Source organism: Hordeum vulgare, chromosome 6H, assembly GCF_904849725.1.
Source record: "Hordeum vulgare subsp. vulgare chromosome 6H, MorexV3_pseudomolecules_assembly, whole genome shotgun sequence".
NCBI lineage: Eukaryota > Viridiplantae > Streptophyta > Magnoliopsida > Poales > Poaceae > Hordeum > Hordeum vulgare.
The window spans coordinates 322,930,601-322,948,614 of record NC_058523.1 but is presented as its reverse complement, the minus strand read 5'-3'; the positions used below and the strand labels follow the sequence as shown (position 1 = coordinate 322,948,614).

The window sequence follows — 18,014 nt, the reverse complement described above, 5'->3', positions numbered from 1 at the left end:
AAGACATCATGAATCTAGATCCATATGTCCAAGCTATCAAGCTTAACCTTAAATGGTCGAGTTACACCATCATATGGGGTGATTATGACTGCATTACCACGAAACTTTCAAGGTCCTTCCTGCATGACTCGCTCCCAATTGCCCACGCAATGGAGTTGAAGTGTATACAGGTTCTCCTCCAGCGGCTTGAAGTTGACCGGGTGCGCAAGGCTCCATGCCGCACGCATGTTTCTGAAAAACCATCCCTAGGTGTAAGGTTTATCAATGTGGACTCGCGTCACCGCACGCCATAGAGCAGCATCCCGCAGCACCTCGGACTTGTCCACCACCACGTCATCCATGTCGGCTTCCTGAAGACCAAGCTCCGCCATCACTTCCTCAATCTCCGATGCGATAAAAGAGCTGCCGGCCGCAGCCAGGCCCCCTTTTCTTTTCGCAACCATAGTTCAGCAAAACATAACCCGATCTATCGTAACCGGGTATATGAAGATGGGAAAAACTAACCCAGGCCGACCCCAATAGAGGAGTTCGTAACCGAAAAGGAAACGAAGCCCTCATCCGATCGAAGGAAAGGAATAAAGTTTTCCGACTCAACGGTGACGAGATCGCCATCGAGAGAACGAAACCCTAGCTAGAGTGAACGCTTGCGGTCGGAAGGAACGCAGCTGCCTTCGCTATGTGCGTGCATTTGCTCGGCATTCTGCCGCGGCGAGCGGCAAGGAGTTCACGTGAAGCCCACACATAGGCCCAACTGAGAGGCAGACGGACGGCTGTGGTGGTATGGCCCAGCCCGTCTCTGCCTATAACGCGCAGCAGAAGCGAGGAGGGGAGATTTCTTGAAGGAAAAAAAAAACGAGGAGGAGGGAGAGAGAGAGGGAGGAACGAAACCCTCGTGGCCTCGACTGGAGGTCGAGCTGCGGTAGCCGGTAGGGCTTACTGGTTTAGTGGGGATGGGAGGAGCCTCGCCGGCGATAAAGCCTATCGGCAAATCAGCGGTGCACCGGATTTGCTCCGGCCAAGTCATCTTCGACCTCTCGTCCGCAGTGAAGGAGCTCGTGGAGAACAGCCTCGACGCCGGCGCCACCACCGTCGAGGTCGGCCTCAAGGCCTACGGTGAGGAGTGGTTCAAGGTCGCCGATAACGGCAGCGGCATCTCGCCCAGCAATTTCCAGGCACGCACAAACGCAACCCCTCATTCCTAATCTCTGCATCTTTTGTCGTTTCTCCGGCCTGTCATTGGTTGCTGACCGTGCCATGCCGTCGTGCCGTCACCTTGTTAGGCGCTTGCTCTAAAGCATCACACGTCCAAGATATCGGATTTCTCCGATCTCAACTCCGTGGTCACCTTCGGGTTCCGGGGGGAGGCGTTGAGCTCCCTCTGTGCATTGGGGAAACTGACGGTCGAGACAAGGACTAAAGATGAGTTGGTCGGCACACATTTGGAGTTTGAGCATTCGGGTGTGGTCAGCAGTGAGAGGAAGATTGCACGGCAAGTCGGGACCACCGTAACCATCGAGAAACTCTTCTCCACCTTGCCGGTTCGGGGCAAGGAGTTTAGCAGGAATATCAAGAAGGAGTACGGGAAAGTGATCTCCTTGCTACATGTGAGTTTCACATCTTGCTTTCTGTATTTATTTTTACATCCTGTTTTATTACGATAGATGCTCAAACTTCTTTTCTCCTGTTGTTATAATGTCCCATTACTAATTGTCTGGTCTTACCTGCTTTAGGCTTATGCCTTAATTGCCAAAGGGGTCAGATTACTTTGCACAAATACTGTTGGCAAGAATTCTAAAATGGTGGTGGTTAAAACTCAAGGAAGCAGTTCGCTGAAGGACAATATCGTTACGGTCTTTGGCTTGAACACTTTAAAATGCCTGGAGCCCTTCAACCTGGCCCTCTCTGAAGGCTGCCAGGTAGAAGGTTTTCTTTCCAAGCCTGGACCAGGCACCGGCCGCAATTCAGGAGATAGACAATTCTTCTATGTAAATGGCAGACCCGTCGACATGCCAAAGGTAACCAAACTTGTTAATGAACTGTACAGGAGTTCCAATTCCAGGCAATACCCTCTGGCTGTCCTAAATTTTTGCATCCCAACCACATCTTATGATGTCAATGTCGCACCTGATAAGAGGAAAATTTTCTTCTCATCCGAGGATACTATTTTGTTATCTTTACGGGAGGCTATTGAAAGCCTGTACAACCCTCAACAGTGCAGTTTTTCCATCAATCACATTGAAGATCCTGAAAAGGTCAATCACACTGAAGATCCTGTAAAGGAAGATGACCCTACGATTGATGAACCTATTAAAAGCACATATTTAATGGACAAGGAGAATGTTTCATCGCCTGAAAATGATAACTGCAAGGAAGACACTGATAGTGATGATCAGGACCCACCGAAGGATCAGAAAGTGTTTTCTTCTGCGACAAGGGTAGCCACTGGAGCTGCATGTAGAGACATGAGCCCCTGGACAAGAAGCCCAGACACTGAGGTTGATAGACCCCCTTGGTTTTCAGCCTTGCGATATGAGCAGCCAAAAAGACCCCGTGCTGATTGTAAAAGTAATCCAGTAAGAGAAAATCATGTTAGGACAGGACTTGCTGCTCAATCCTCCCCTTCAACTATTGTTCAGTCTTCTCTTATGAACTTCCTATCACTAAACAAGAGGAAGCATGAAGACAGTTGCAATCTTATTACTGAAGCTCAAGTGCTGAGAAGGGGTACATGCTCAGGGCAAGTGAGAAGAACAAGTTTAGAAGCAAATGCACCGGGTATTTCAGATGCCATCTCACTTCAGGAAATTAGTCTGTGGGATCATTCTCCACAACCTTTTGTACCTAAGAGGACAGAAGTTCCATTACAGAATTCTGAACCACCTAATCTTGTGTCTCGTAGTACTGAACCGCATCTCCTTAAGCCCTGTGACCTCAACAGTACAGAGTTTGATGTGGTAAGGCTGATTTAATTTTGCAGTGAAACAGTTCTGTCAGTCAGATTTCTGGAGATTAGACTACTGCTGCCAATACTGTTTTATTTTTGTTTCTCTTCTTCCACTTCTTGCCTTTAACTGTTTGTTTTGTAGCACTCTTCTTAAGTATCTCTGCCCCTTAACATTGTATTTTGAAGAAGTTCATAGTGAATTTCTCAACTGTTCATTTTTTGAAATATATTGCACACCTCTCCCCATCAGCTTAAGCTTTTGGGTGAAATGGTTAGGTGCATGCAATTCAATATGGTAATCGGAGCCAAGAGATCTTGAGTTCAAGACCCGGCCAATAAGCTATTAATTAAAACAGTTGCAGCCTACCTCGATACCATGTCGACATAAGGAAATATATTGCCCTCTTTTCCCCACCAGTTTAAGCTTTTGGGTGAACTGATTAGGTTCATGCAGTTCAATAATCATGAATCTACCTCTGGCATTTTCCACAACTCCTATGTTTCTCTGATGAGCTAAGCTGTGTTTTGGCGCAAAACAGTTGTTTTTGAAAAAATAAATTTTGATGTGGTCATTGGGATAGATTATATAATGAATGCTGCAATCACTGCAGGATGAACGGAATGATCGATGCCTTCCAAATTTTGATGCTTCCGACCAATGTTTGAAGGATACTGAAGCCCAAAATACACCGTCCAATATTCCTTTACTTGATGGTCATGATAATGACACTTCAGTGTGCTCTACATCAGTATCTTATTCAGTGCAGTTTACAATTGATGAGCTTAGGAGAAGAAGAAAACACAGTTTTATTGTATCACATGTAAACAGAGCCCATTGTTCTGAGAAAACTGCAAGGTAACACGTATGCTGTTGTTATAAACAAGTTCTGTTCTCATCAGGAGTTTGGTCTTTGACTAGTTTAATTGTCCTCACCTAGGTGTTATAAAGCCGCAACCCTGGATAATTATGTACCAAATGACGAAGAGGGAAAATCTAATTATTTAGCTGCAGCCACCAATGAGTTGGACAGGTTTTTCAGCAAAGATAATTTTGGAGAAATGAAGGTTCTTGAAATAGCTCCATATTCTTAATATTCTCATTTTCTTTCAGTGGTTCCATATAACATTATATTTATTAAACCATTTGCCTGATGAACAAGAGTCCTAGGTGAATGGTGATGACTCTGCCTAATTGCCTTTTTTTTACGGGACTCTGCCTAGTTGCCTTGCAAGATTAGTTTCTCTTTTCTGAAATGACATGCTAAAACAGTTCTGATACACTCAGTAATTGGGAGGGAGCATAATGAACGTTAGCAATCATGATTTATAAAATTGGTATTATGTCCAATCGGTGCTTTTGGAGTGGTCACATATAGAATTTTCCATACATTGTGTATTTAGAGAGAACTTGATCTATTGGAATTGTAGTATGTTGTGTTCAAGGCAACTGTCAAGTACCATAGGGTCATGTTGCTGTTACAATTTTACAAGCACCTTGCAGATGCGGACTGTACTTGTCAATATTTTTTCAGAAATATGTTGTTCTGACCTTGTTGTTTATTTGCTCGAATGTGATAGTCGTTCTCGTAAAACAAATGGCAACATTCAAAATATTGTGTTATATGCAGTTATTTCTTAGGATACTAATTATCTCATCTTCAGGTTGTTGGGCAGTTTAATCTCGGTTTTATCATCGGAAAGCTAGAACAAGACCTATTTATTGTAGATCAGGTACATCTACATATTTTTTCAGTGTAACAGTGACACCATTATGCAAATCCCAAGATATACGAGTAGCACCCCTCAAGGGACCTCATATCGGTAATTATTGTTTTCTTTTGTTCTCAGCATGCTGCTGATGAGAAGTACAACTTTGAGAGCCTGTCACAGTCAACAACGTTAAACATACAGCCTCTTCTTCAGTGAGTATGCAAGCCCCATTATTTTTCATGTGTTATTCTGTACATGGAACTTCTCAATACCAATTGGTCCCCCAAGGGGGTCCTTGCCTTGGCAAAAATAACGCCAACTTGTGTATGGTGATGGTAGGGTGGTTCAAGGAATGACTTTACAATGTCCACATTTGGTTTATCCATACCTTCTGTAGCAAAAAAATCAATCTCTTGCATTGGAGGAGGGTTTCTGATTGTGTTCTAACGCCAGGCCACTGAGACTTGAACTTTCACCGGAGGAAGAAGTTATCGTATCTATGCACATGAACACTATCAGGTACATTTCCTTTTGTCCTACTACCTCGATTCAGACTGCTCAAAAAGTGGATCTAAGTATCTAACAACTTAATACTGAAATGTGTAGTCTTTAATGCAGTAACCATCAGTTGCCTGTTTGATCAGATGTTTGGTTATAGCTACATTCAGTATGTGGTTCTCCAAAGAACATGTGAAGTGCTGTTTTCTTCCCCAAAAGCTGTTATTTTGTACATGCGCATGGTCTTCAAATTACAAATTTGACCACTAATTTCTATCAACACTATTGTTATGAAACCCGTTAAAAGTTGTATCCATGATTCAAAATTGCCTTGCCAGGCTACATGAAACAGATTTCTGGACATCCATAGTAAAAGTACATTCAGCAAAAGCACTTGCTGAGACTAATATATACATGTGCTTTCAAGTATCTGATCCAAGTATTTTTGTTTGACTTTACCCATGTCCAAAACGACAGCTAATACTTAACCGGAGGGAGTAACGCATAACCTATGATATCCATACATCTGTTGTTGTTTTGTTCTTCACGGGGAAGTTTTCTGCTTATATCTGTTTTTTGAAAATCTCAATTCATGCATGATAAATTATTAATTGCACCAGCTAGGTGTATTTTGGCCGGTCAATGTATAGCCTTCTTTTCAATAAGGGCATGCCATCTTGATTCTTGAATCATACATGGTCCTTCATCTTTCTAGTTTTATTAACAGGGTTTGGAGGTGATTAAATTCTAGGTAGCTCACATTCTTTCTTCTGTTACCTTGTTTCAGAAAAAATGGTTTTGTTTTAGCAGAAGATTTGCATGCTTCTCCTGGAAGTCATTATCTTTTGAAAGCTGTGCCGTTTAGTAAGAATATTACGTTTGGTGTTCAAGGTAATTACTTATTCGTGTACTTTGTCTGATTTTACGCTCTTAAACTCAATACTGTAGACTTACTTTCATTTCCCTTAATTTAGATGTGAAGGAGCTGATTTGCATGCTTTCTGACAGTCAAGGTGACTGTTCAATAATTAGTAGCTATAAGATGGATAAAACTGATTCTGTTTGCCCTTCGAGGGTCCGTGCTATGTTTGCTTCGAGGGCTTGCCGAATGTCTACTATGATTGGTGATCCGCTGACGAAAACCGAAATGAAGAAGGTAACTACAAAAATTCGGTTGCGGTGGACCTAGAGAATCATTCCTGAAAAATACACGTATTACTTTAGTTTTTATGCGACTTATGTGTTTTCAGAAGCATAATGCAATACTTTAGTCCATTTGTGCCGTCACATACTATCCAGAAAGAAGTATCACTTCAAACAATGAATTAATGTTAGCTTTTGCACTTCAGATACTGAAAAATCTAACAGGGCTAAGGTCCCCTTGGAATTGCCCGCACGGGAGGCCAACAATGCGGCATCTTGCAGATCTGACTAGTATGAAGTCCAAAGGTAAAGGATTGAGCAGTCCACTGTAGCATCCGTTTCTATTACATGGTGGTGGTTTATTGCAATGCCAAGTGGTTAGCCAGTAGTATAAAGCCCGAATGTGTGGTTGTAAGTTCCAAACATTCTGGACTCACATCTTTTACTTGTACATGACTACAACCGCCCATATTTACCGCTCTTTTGTTTATATCTAATATGTATGAAGGACATCTCATGCTTTCACAGAAGCAAATTGAAGCAGTGCTGAGAAGTTCCATGGCACAAAAGGAAGCAACATCCATTGACGCTCATGAGGATTTTATCGACAACTCCTTGGGTTTGCGGGAATAAGGGGTGACGTTTTGACAACTGTTCAAGTGACCGGCGGTTGCGTGGCTTGTTTTCACTGCTACTGAATGGTAGAAGGTTTCCTGCTCCCTGGCGAGTAGTTTGTATTTTTTGAGCCTGCTAAGTTTGCAGCGTACGTTGCCGAACACAGGCTCACGCTCTGTGTATGTGTGTATCTCAGGCTGTAGTCCCTTGGTTTTAAATCGACTGTTACCAGGGGGATGTGGTAAATGGACGACATGTTGATACCCCCTCGGGTCGCGGTCGGGTTGGGGTTTACAAGCCTCGCATGTATTTCATTGAAAAGTTTGGCCGTTAATTTTTCAACAAAATATTAGTTACTACCTCCGTTCTTAAATATAAGACCTTCTAGGTATTTTATTAGAAGACTACATACGAAACAAGATGAATGAATCTATATTTTAAAATATGTCTATATACATATGTATGTATTTTATAATGATGTACGGAGGAAATACATGTGAAAAAAGTATGTCATTGGATTCATGATTCAAGAGGAGTGGTGTACTTCCTCCGTTTCATGTTAGTTGTTGCCGATTTAGCATTCTCTCCGTTCCATAGTATAAGACCCTTTTTAACTAGTGTCAAAAAAGATCTTACGTTATAAGATGGAAGGATTACCTTTTATGGCATGAAGCTCATGTTTTGTTAATCAATTAATGGTTGAAGTCTTTCCTGATACTAGTACAAATGCCCGTGCGGGCTAGAAAAAGTTACAAAACCTATTTATTTTATCATTAAATGTTAAATCATCTTGTCCTTTTTTAAATAAAAGAACATTCTTGATCAGTTATCACACAGGATGGTTTCATAGATACACCTCATTGCAAGCAATGTCCATCATGATCTATCTATTCAGTTCATATAAAAAGAAAAAAGAAAAAAGAAAAAAAAAAGATCTATCAATTCTTCAGGTAAGGTCGCATTTCTAACATTACGTTCCTATGCTGTAATTCAAACTTTGTACATGTACGTACATGTTAGATTAGACACAAGCGCACATTTTTCTTACAAGAATCTGATGATCTAAAACATCTTGTCCAAGATTCTCACTGTAGAACAACAAAAAATTAGCGAGTGCGAGATGCAGAGTAGTGTAATTAACATGGCTGGATGGGGGGGGGGGGGGGGGGGGTGCAGGGTGGAGCCACGACAACGGCGAGCTGCTGCTGGTGTACGAGTACATGTCGAACGGTAGCCTGGACCAGCACCTGTTCAGCTCGGCGCCGGGGTCTCGGCCGTGGCAGGCCCTCGGGTGAGAGCTCCGGTACAACATCGTGCAGGGCGTGGCGTCGGCGCTGCACTACCTGCACGACCAGTTCGACCAGCGCGTGGTGCACCGCGACCTCAAGGCCTCCAACATCATGCTCGACGTCGCCTTCACCGCGCGCCTCGACGACTTCGGCCTGGCCCGCGCCATCGAGACGGACAAGACCTCCTACATGGAGGAGGCCGACGGCGGCGTGCACGGCACCGTCGGCTACATCGCCCCCGAGTGCTTCCACACCGAGAAGGCCACGCGCGAGTCCGACGTCTACGCCTTCGGCGCCGTCATCCTCGAGGTGGTCTGCGGTCGCCGCCCGCGCCGCGACATCGATGGCTTCACTTCCTCGTCGACTGGGTGTGGCGCCTCCAGCGCGACGGCCGCGCGCTCGAGGCCGTCGACCCCGGCCTCGACGACGCCTTCGACGAGGATGACGCCGAGCGCCTGCTCATGCTGGGCCTGGCATGCAGCCACCCGACGCCCGCGGAGCGGCCCAAGGCGCAGATCCTGCTGCGCTCCATGCCCACGCCGCGGTGCCGCCGTTCAAGCCATCCTTTGTGTGGCCGGCGACAGACGGAGGGTTCAACACCATGTCGAGGACGGTGGGGTCGACGTCGAGCACGGTTGTGACATCCACGTCCACGTGGAGCGGTAACTTCGCGAGGGGCAGCCAGAACCACGCACCGGGGCCGGAGCAGGGCGTGAACTACAGGTGCGTGGAGAAGAGGAAGGGGGTCTGGCGTGATGTGTTTGTCTAATGGACTGTGGGTTGAATTCCAAAAACTACAGGGGCGTTTTTACAAAAACAAAACATTTTTCTGTTTGTACCACTTAAAAACATACCGCGGGTTGAATATCGAAAAATCAAATGATGCTTTTGTAAAAATGCCGCGACGGACGACATAAGCGCTGCGCGCTTTATTATTAAGGGAGATGTGTGGACGGATTCGGAGAGTATATGTTTGGTAGTTATTTCCTTACAATTTCTTTTTCTTTTTTGTAGACCTACTTTTCATTATTTTGTGGGATCTGCTCCTGCAGATGGTTTATTATATTTACGATTTTGTAGAATAATAATTTGTCAAGAGGCAAACCAATCTTTACGGGGACTTCGTAAATCTCAAGATGATATACTGGCATAGTCTCTCGAAAATGCTTATAGGATAGTGTGTACATATATGCGTTCATAGGGGTGAGTGAATGCGCGTGTATATGGACGCTTGCGTTTGTACTATGTTTAAAAAAAACTTGTCAAGAGAGGGGTCATTTGGAGGGGTGGAGATGGCTCACTAATCAGAACCTAGATCTCGTGTGGACCATCCTTTCCGCCAACTAAGCTGAAGTGCAATTTTTGTTTTAATTAGGTGATAGATTTTCTGAATGAGCATGGTGCTTAACACTTATTTTTGGCCCATGGATGTTCCACGAATTTATGAAAATATGTACATTGTCAAGACGATGCTCAGAATTTTTTTGCTTGGTTGACGGAAAAGGAGTCAATTTACCATGAAGACTCCGTACATGATTGCAACCTTAGATCTGTTAGAGTTTAATTAATTTGCGTTAATTATGGGGTAATCCCCTTTGTAACTGCCATCTTCCCGGACAGATACCTCTTCGTTGCATCTCTTCTCCTTGTATATATATCTATAATCATCTAATGAAAAAGGAGGAAGGATTCACTTGTAACACGTTATCAACCCTTTTGCTCTCGGATCAGAGAAGTAGGCCATCTCCAAGCAGCGGTTAAGCACACCTGAAGCGCCCGCCCGGTGGAACTCGGTGCCTCGAGAACCACGGCCCTCAAACAACATCAGCGATCGGCCATGCTTGTCCCAGAGGTGTGGCTTCTGGCTACACAGCCGCCTAGGTGCTGCAGCCCAGCGCATGGCGCAGGCTCGCGGCGCAGTGGCCAGATCCGAGCGGCCGGCGTTCCTCACGCGTAGAGTCCGGCAACGACCTATGACAAGTCAACCGACAACTATTGCGTACAGAGGGGAATTTGTCCAACGATTCCTTGTTTGGTCTTATCTGTCTGTGATCAATCAATGATCCAATAATTGATTCCTTTTGTTCTGAACGTCTTTGCACTCACAAGCATGTGGGCATGATGAGATGAAATGATTGCTGAAGCATCAACCGAAGAAATTCATGGATCAAAGAAGAGAAGGGTTGAATCAAGATTGCATCAACGAGTCATGCAAAAGGGAGAGTACCAAGTCATTTTCTATTCTCCCTTGCCCTGCTAGTACCGGCCGGTGCCGCTCGTCGCCTCGTCATTACTGCAGCAACAACATCCTCGTGGAAGAGGCATGCAGTAGCAGCAGTCCTCCCGTCGCGGTGGAGACTACAGCCATGCCGCTCCTCCGAGCGGCCGTCGGCCCGACTCGCGGCAGCCCAGCCGCATCACGCGGCAGAGGAGGCCCCACGCTCAAGTCTGAGCACCTGCGGCTGTCGGCGTAACCCTGGCGCACAACACTGCGCGTCTACGCGGGACCTTAACGACGTCGAGCGCGCACGCGCATGGCGCGCGCGATGCCTTTCCAAGTGATGGCATCTACAGTAGTCAGCAGTGCGAGCGCTGTAGCGCCCTCAACATGGTCTGAGCGACCTCCTCTCAACGACGGAGCACCCGACGCTCCTTGACCGTCGGCCCGCTGCTGGCCCTGCACGCGCGGTGCTTGTGCCCGCGCCCGTTGACTCATGGCGGCCAACGACCATGGCCACCCACGGAGTGGCGCGTTGCCTGACCCACGGCGACTCACGTGTGTGGCGTTGCATTCCACTGGAGCACGCGATGCAACTCTCGCCATGGTGCAGCCCTCACCGACCTCCCACGGCGGTGCGCGATAGCACCGACGCCCTCAGAGCGCGGAGGCTGTGCCCAGCGATGCGGTGCGCCCTCTGCGGCAGCGAAGCACGCGGTCATGGAGTGGCCCTCGGCCACGACCCGGATCTCGGTCCAAGGAGAGTCATGGCTCCTCCTCCTTCCCCAGCGAGGCCCCTCTCGCGACGTGCTTACCGACGGCAGTTACTCCCGTGAGGAACCGCTCGAGAGAGAATTTAGGGAAAATGTATCCCTTTGCCATTTTGCATTAAAGATCTTGTGTTAACAGGAATTTGCAAAAGGCCCAAAGAGTAGTCTAGTCTAGTTTGCCAGAATACCCTTCTTTTTATGGGATTTCGCAAATTGGGTGTGTTAGAATACTATTTACTAGTATTCACATATTTTAGACCCTGTTATATCCAATATTTATCTTAAATACTGTGTTTTTGTAGAGTACCTTGTATTCCAGAACATATATTTGATGTAATATATTTCCATGTCCTACATGTTGAAATTTACATCCACCATTTGCAATTGAGAGACTTTTAATTTCTTGCAAAGAAAAATCAATTCATCTTAATTGAGCCTTTGGCTTGATACAAGCAAGAATTGATATGCAAAATTTCAAGTGTTGTTTTTCAAATTGATGTTTTGGGATCACAAGGTAGTGTGTAGATCTACTGCTTTGCAGATAATCACCACTACTGTTAAGGCCTACATTTTGTCATCTTGACATTATGATTGCTTTACAAAGTGATATCCCACATATTTCTCATGACATAAGGCATTACGAGTGAGTATCTACTGATTTCATGAGATTATACTCCCTAGTGCTGAGAGATCTACTCCATTTTGGAGATTATCTTCAAGGTGTCATATTTAGCAATTTGAGATTCACAATGATGGTTTCAAGATAACTTCTTGAAATATCCATTAATTTTGCTAAGTTCATTACAACATCAACCATGATGGTCTTTAATTTACTGAATGTAAATTAATTATCTCTGGTAACTGATGGCTAGAGAACTTGAGGCATTCGCCCTCAATGGCCACCACTGCCCTATCTGGGCCAAGGACATCATGATCACTCTCGTGTCTTGTGGGATAATGTGTGAAGTCCAAGACCGTAAGATTCATCTCTGGTCAGGATCACACCGCTAACAGAAAAATGGTGTCTTATACATTATAAGGCATTAGATTCAGATCTTAGCATTTGGTTATTCTGTATCAGCAATTCCTGGGATACAATGAACCTCAAGGGCAAAGGTTTGAAGCTCACTCCAACCTTTAACCTGACATCACTAATGATGACGGGACCCTATGGACACGGAGAACGTGATGGTTGAATATGCCTCAACCGACATGTTTGGAGACTATGAATAGTCTCTCAATCTCTTTAGTGATCAATATTTATTCATGTCCATTTATGATGTTGTAGTAACAACATAAGTATTGTTGTCATCATATATTGTATATCACAATATATTGTATCAGCACTTCAGTACAAATACATTTATATGTATTCTATATTCTGACAGTGATTTTCATATTGAGAATCTTCATGTCTATGTAGATATTTCTACGGGTGTTCAATCTGATGAAAGATGATATGTTCCTTGTGAACATATGCACCACAAACTATATACTCAGGGAAGTGAAATTTTTCCACTCTCGTTGAGATAAAGGAGATATTTTAAAATCTCTAGACGCGAAGAGGTATTTGTTGGCTCAACTCGAGTCATATTTACTATCCTTGTGGGTACTCGAGTAATGTCAATATGCTTTATTGCTTCTCGGGTGAACTCATACCCTACTAAACTATAGAGGTATCCGTCAAAACAGTTTCCATAGCGAAACTTATGATGACAACAAAGAGAAATAACTTCTCTTTACCATATGCAACGGATATGGAAAGCACATTCTCTATGTATCATGTGGATTGTACTACACATTCGACACAACCCGTAGCACATGTTGCGTTCGAGATAGTTTTCTAGAGTGAAAAACTTGGCATTCTTGTCTTGGTCATCGAGACATTGGGTTATAAGCGAAACTATCAACAATTCCAATATTTTATGATTATTATAATGCTAAATTCTAACGGTATTTGGATTTTGTGTGCGATGCATGTGACATAGGGAAGCTAATTTTAAGGCTTGTGCACCTTAAAGTCTACGCTAAACCACTCAGACTCCTTGAATGCATCAAGTCAAGGTAAGTGGCTCTTTCCATCCATTGACTAGACTATTCAGGTGTTCAAAGGTTCTAAAAGGCACATCTACATGATGGTCTTAAGTGTGTGCTTTATTCACATGAAAACCATTGGCTCATTATCCTGACATCTATTTCAAGCAAATTGAATGGACAAGTTGCAAAATTCTCCATGTGTGCCTTCACTTTGGCCCTATGATTGAAGTTTAGCACTTTGTCCTAATTGTCTAGACTAAAAATGGTTTGGTAGAATCCTATCCAAAGAATTAAGCTCATTGCATGATCTTTACTTTGAAATTTCAATTTACCAACTTTACGTTGGAGTCATGCAGTTTTACACGCTCATGACCAAACTGCATAATATTATTCCCCCATATCTTTGATACGTGGAAATCTACCAAGTATTTCCCATCTGCAGTAATTCGGTTGCATACCGATATCATCACACGACGTACATCATTGGCCCTTAACATATAGTTGGGATCTATGTGAGGAATAATTGTATTTCCGTCAATACCTCCAACCCCTCGCATGGAGAGTTATTCAAGGCCAGTATGGTTATTTATGAGGAATATTTCCAGGCATTAGGGGGAGATTTAAAGTACCAAAAAGAATGCTAGGAAACTAGTGAAATGTTTAACACATTTCTGCCTCAAATCCACGTATTCAAAGAGTTGAACCATGCGTTCAGAAGGTTTGCAACACATTGCAAATAACCTGCCAGATTCATTTACTGACTATAAAGGTGTCACGCAATCCTACAATCCTGCAAAAATAGGTAGGAAAGAGTGGAGGTACCAACTAAAACCACTCAACTCCTTGTTCAGAGCAGCAGGGGAGAAGTACGACGATGGTATATCAGGATTCAACTTCTCGCAAGCAAGGATATCGAGGCCTCTGAATCAGTAAATGCAAGTCAACTTCACGTTGACAGACACCTAACGGGTGGTATATACCCATTGGATGGGAAACCTCCACCAACCCAGGTCATAGTGCACATTATGACCGGGACATCGGTATACCAGACTCAACCGCATTGGGAAATCGCGAGCAGTCACCATGGGTAACGATATTTCCATCAATTTTATATATTGATATATAGATTCTGGAGAAACATGTAACTGGAAGTCTAGATTGCAGAACCTTTCACATGATTCAGGTCCAAGACCATGGCCATGGCATAGTGTGAACAACACTCGGACTGAACTCAAGCAAAGGCTATAGTCTAGTTAGAAATGATCTTGCTCAATAATGGGAAGGTATTCATAAGCAATACCTACACCAGTTTTCTTCTGGAAACATAATTGAGAACAATAAGGTGGTGAAACATAGAGCAAGTATTGTAGCATAAGGGTTCACACAAATACCCAACTATTCTATAGAGGTGGAATCTCCTTCCGATAACTTATATCATTGGCAGTATAAAATCATCTATATCTGCAGTTGATAGATGTAGTGATCACATATCCATGTGGATCACTAGATTCAGACACATGATTGATTCCCGATGGAATCTTACTTCTGAATTGAAATGCAAAACACAACATACATTGTGTAAAATTAGTAAGTCACCATAAGACTTATTGTTGTCGGTGCATATGGTACAACCGACGTAGTGAGATCCTTATACACAAGGATTACACCTACAATGATGATTATCCATGTTTGTGTGTCTGCAACGACGACACATGTAATCATCTAAATGACGGACTTTAAAATGAAGGATTTGGGTAAACCAAAATATCGCTCGTTACTACAACTTGAGCACCTTCATTCATACATTATGGTATACTATGTTGTCTATATCCAAAATATGTTGAAGAAATTTGTTGTGGACAAATCTTATCCATCTATAACTCTCATGGTAGTTCATTCTCTAGACATAGAGAAAGATCTATATAGACCAAGAGATGATGGAAATGAGACATTGGGACTCAACGTTCCATAATGCCATTGGATCCACCAAACACAATTTGTTGGCACTCAGGAATATATTTTGATATCTCCAAGGCATCAAACATCTTGTCCTGGTTTTTCAGTTTCACAAAAATGTGAGCACCGATATCATTGGATACATCGATCACATCTTCACTACGTGAGATCATGGACAAGCTTAGTGTTCATACTAGGTGTGGTAGCCCTCTCATGAAGAGTCTTCGAAACAGACCTCACGGCTACATCCACCAACCATTATCTCAAAGATAATGTTTCTTGTGTTGCCCGGATGCAAACAGGTTACATAGTAAGCAATATCACTATATTGTTGATCTTGCAAGTCAAATCATACAACAAACTTGTACGTTTGTTCACAAGGTCTCTACCAACTTCGTTCCTGGAATTGGTATTCGAGGCTTTGAAATACGCAAGAATCAGGGGGAGTATCTTCCTAAATTGTTCATGTTCAATGCATCATATTATACTCTTTTTCCCTTCACGGGTTTACTATAGAGGTTCTCATAAAGGTTTTTAATGAGGTAATATCAACACAAGACCATATGTCATATTTTTTGTTTTCCACACCGGGGTTTTAAGTAAGTATATTTTTTTAGAAAAGGAGGGTTCCCTCCGGCCTCTGCATCAGCACGATGCATACGACCCCTTTATTGCAAATAATCAAACGAATCGTGGTTCCACATAGTCTCCGATAAAACAATAAATATGAAAGAGTAAACCAAAAAGTGCCACAACCGACAAAATAGGCCTAGATGCCTAACCATCTATCCTATTACTGGACTGCCATCCAAACCGGTTGAAGATATCCTGCGCTACCATCTCCCATCGGGTAGACCCAGTAACCAAAGGCTCCCTGGTTTCCGCAGGAGTGAGTAATGACCACGTACGGATCAATGCCGCTGCTCTATGTAGTACCTGCAAAAATTGTATATTGATACGTCTGTTAAAAACCACGTCATTCCTGCAGTTCCATATAGCCCAAAGAAGTGCACAAACTCCTATACAGATGTGTCTTGCAATCGTCATGTCTACTCCATCTAGCCACGTTCCAAATAACGTGTCGATGCTATCTGGAGGCATAATGTTAAAGGCTATACGAATTGTCTGCCATAAGATTCTGGCAAGTGGACAATGGAGAAATAGATGTTTAATGTTTTCGTCATTATCACAGAAGCTATATCTAGTACTGCCCCCCCCCCCCAATTTGGTTTAGCCAAATTATCCTTAGTCAGAATCACCCTCTCGTGTACAAACCACATGAAGACTTTGATCCTTAAGGGTACCTTGACACTCCAAATATTCAGAGATTTGGGGATGGTAGTAGTATCAATAAGATTGAGATACATTGATTTGACCGAAAACATTTTGCTATTCGTAAGCTTCCAATGCACCCTATCAGATTCTTGTGATAATTGGACATCCATGAGTCTCCTCACCAAGTGGAGCCAGTCCTCCCAACGGTGCCCAATCAAAGCTCTACGAAATTGGATATTTAGAGGATTGGACTGTAGAATTGTGGCAACATATGCATCCTTACGTTGCACTATATTGTATAAGGCTGGATACTGGATAGCTAGAGGCATGTCCCCCACCCACGTATCCTCCCAGAATCTCGTCCCCTCACCATTTCCGATAATAAATTTAGTCCTGTGAAAAAAGGTTGACCTTACTTTCATCAGCCCTTTCCAGAATGGTGAGTCATTAGATCTGACATTTACCCGAGCTAAGGTTTTAGATTGTAGGTACTTATAACGTAAAATTTGTACCCACATACCCTCTGTCTCTACAGAAAGTCGGAACAACCACTTGCTCAACAAACATCTATTCTTTACCTCTAAATTCTCAATCCCCAGTCCTCCCTGGTCTTTAGGCCTACAAACAATATCCCATTTAGATAATCTGTATTTCTTTCTGTCCTCATCACTCTGCCAAAAGAATCTTGATCGATAAAAATCCAATCTTTTGCGTACCCCTACTGGTATTTCAAAGAAGGATAGAAGGAACATCGGCATACTCGTCAGTACCGAGTTTATCAGAATCAATCTTCCCCCATAAGATAGCAGCTAGCCCTTCCAGCAACTTAACTTTTTCTCAAAGCGATCTTTGATGAATTTCCACTCACTGTTGGAAAGATTCCGATGGTGAATGGGTATTCCTAAATAACTGAACGACATGCTTCCCAATTCACATCCGAAAAATTGTTTATAAGCGTTTTGTTCGTCTTTGGATTTCCCAAAGCAAAACAGATCACTCTTGTGAAAGTTGATTTTCAAGCCTGACAATTGTTCAAATAGGCAGAGTATGAATTTCATGTTTCTGGCTTTTGCTATATCATGTTCCAAGAAGAGGATAGTATCATCAACATATTGTAGAATGGAGACACCACCATCCACCAGATGCGGCACGAGTCCACCTACTTGGCCTTCCTGTTTAGCCCTTCCTATTAGAATTGCCAACATATCAGCAACTATGTTAAATAGGATAGGTGACATTGGATCTCCCTACCTGAGACCTTTAAGTGTTTGGAAAAAATGGCACATGTCATCATTGATTTTAATTCCAACACCCCCTTTTTGCACAAAGGATTCAATATGTCTTCTCCATATTTCATCAAAACCATTCATACGTAGTGCCTACTGTAGGAAAGGCCACTTGACCTTATCATAGGCCTTCTCGAAATCCACCTTGAAGATTACCCCATCTAGTTTCTTCGAGTGAATTTCATGCAACGTTTCATGAAGGATCACCACACCCTCCAGTATGTTCCTGCCCGGCATGAAAGCTGTTTGACTAGGTTGCACCACCTCATGTGC

General features: G+C 43.3%; 2 protein-coding genes across 5 annotated transcripts; both read left to right on the top strand.

Annotated features, from left to right (window-relative positions):
• Nucleotides 1-827: 827 nt before the first annotated feature.
• Nucleotides 828-7,269, top strand: LOC123401073 (DNA mismatch repair protein PMS1). Of its 4 annotated transcripts, none has more exons than XM_045094789.1 (12): nt 830-1,172; nt 1,281-1,604; nt 1,731-2,954; nt 3,556-3,800; nt 3,883-4,009; nt 4,607-4,675; nt 4,793-4,866; nt 5,108-5,173; nt 5,940-6,043; nt 6,127-6,308; nt 6,502-6,601; nt 6,824-7,269. In XM_045094789.1, the coding sequence occupies exons 1-12, from the start codon at nt 951-953 to the stop codon at nt 6,832-6,834; spliced, it is 2,748 nt and encodes a 915-aa protein (XP_044950724.1). In that variant the 5' UTR covers nt 830-950; the 3' UTR covers nt 6,835-7,269. The 4 variants fall into 4 exon arrangements, with proteins under 4 accessions (XP_044950725.1, XP_044950726.1, XP_044950724.1 ...); XM_045094787.1 differs by having other exon boundaries at nt 831-1,172; nt 6,804-7,269; XM_045094790.1 differs by lacking the exons at nt 5,940-6,043; nt 6,127-6,308; nt 6,502-6,601; nt 6,824-7,269 and adding an exon at nt 5,630-5,917 and having other exon boundaries at nt 828-1,172.
• Nucleotides 7,270-8,088: 819 nt separating this feature from the next.
• LOC123404372 (probable leucine-rich repeat receptor-like protein kinase At1g35710) lies at nt 8,089-9,570 on the top strand. Its single transcript, XM_045098290.1, has one exon. It carries the CDS (start codon nt 8,311-8,313, stop codon nt 8,863-8,865), a length of 555 nt encoding a protein of 184 aa, XP_044954225.1. The 5' UTR covers nt 8,089-8,310; the 3' UTR covers nt 8,866-9,570.
• Nucleotides 9,571-18,014: the final 8,444 nt, after the last annotated feature.

Bases quoted from the DNA above. Each gene is read 5' to 3' on its own strand.
- LOC123404372 (XM_045098290.1), top strand. From the start codon at position 8,311: ATGCTCGACGTCGCCTTCACCGCGCGCCTCGACGACTTCGGCCTGGCC.
- LOC123401073 (XM_045094787.1), top strand. From the start codon at position 951: ATGGGAGGAGCCTCGCCGGCGATAAAGCCTATCGGCAAATCAGCGGTG. The intron at 4,010-4,606 runs GTTCTTGAAATA...TCTCATCTTCAG, and splicing joins ATAATTTTGGAGAAATGAAG to GTTGTTGGGCAGTTTAATCT. The intron at 4,676-4,792 runs GTACATCTACAT...TTTTGTTCTCAG, and splicing joins ACCTATTTATTGTAGATCAG to CATGCTGCTGATGAGAAGTA.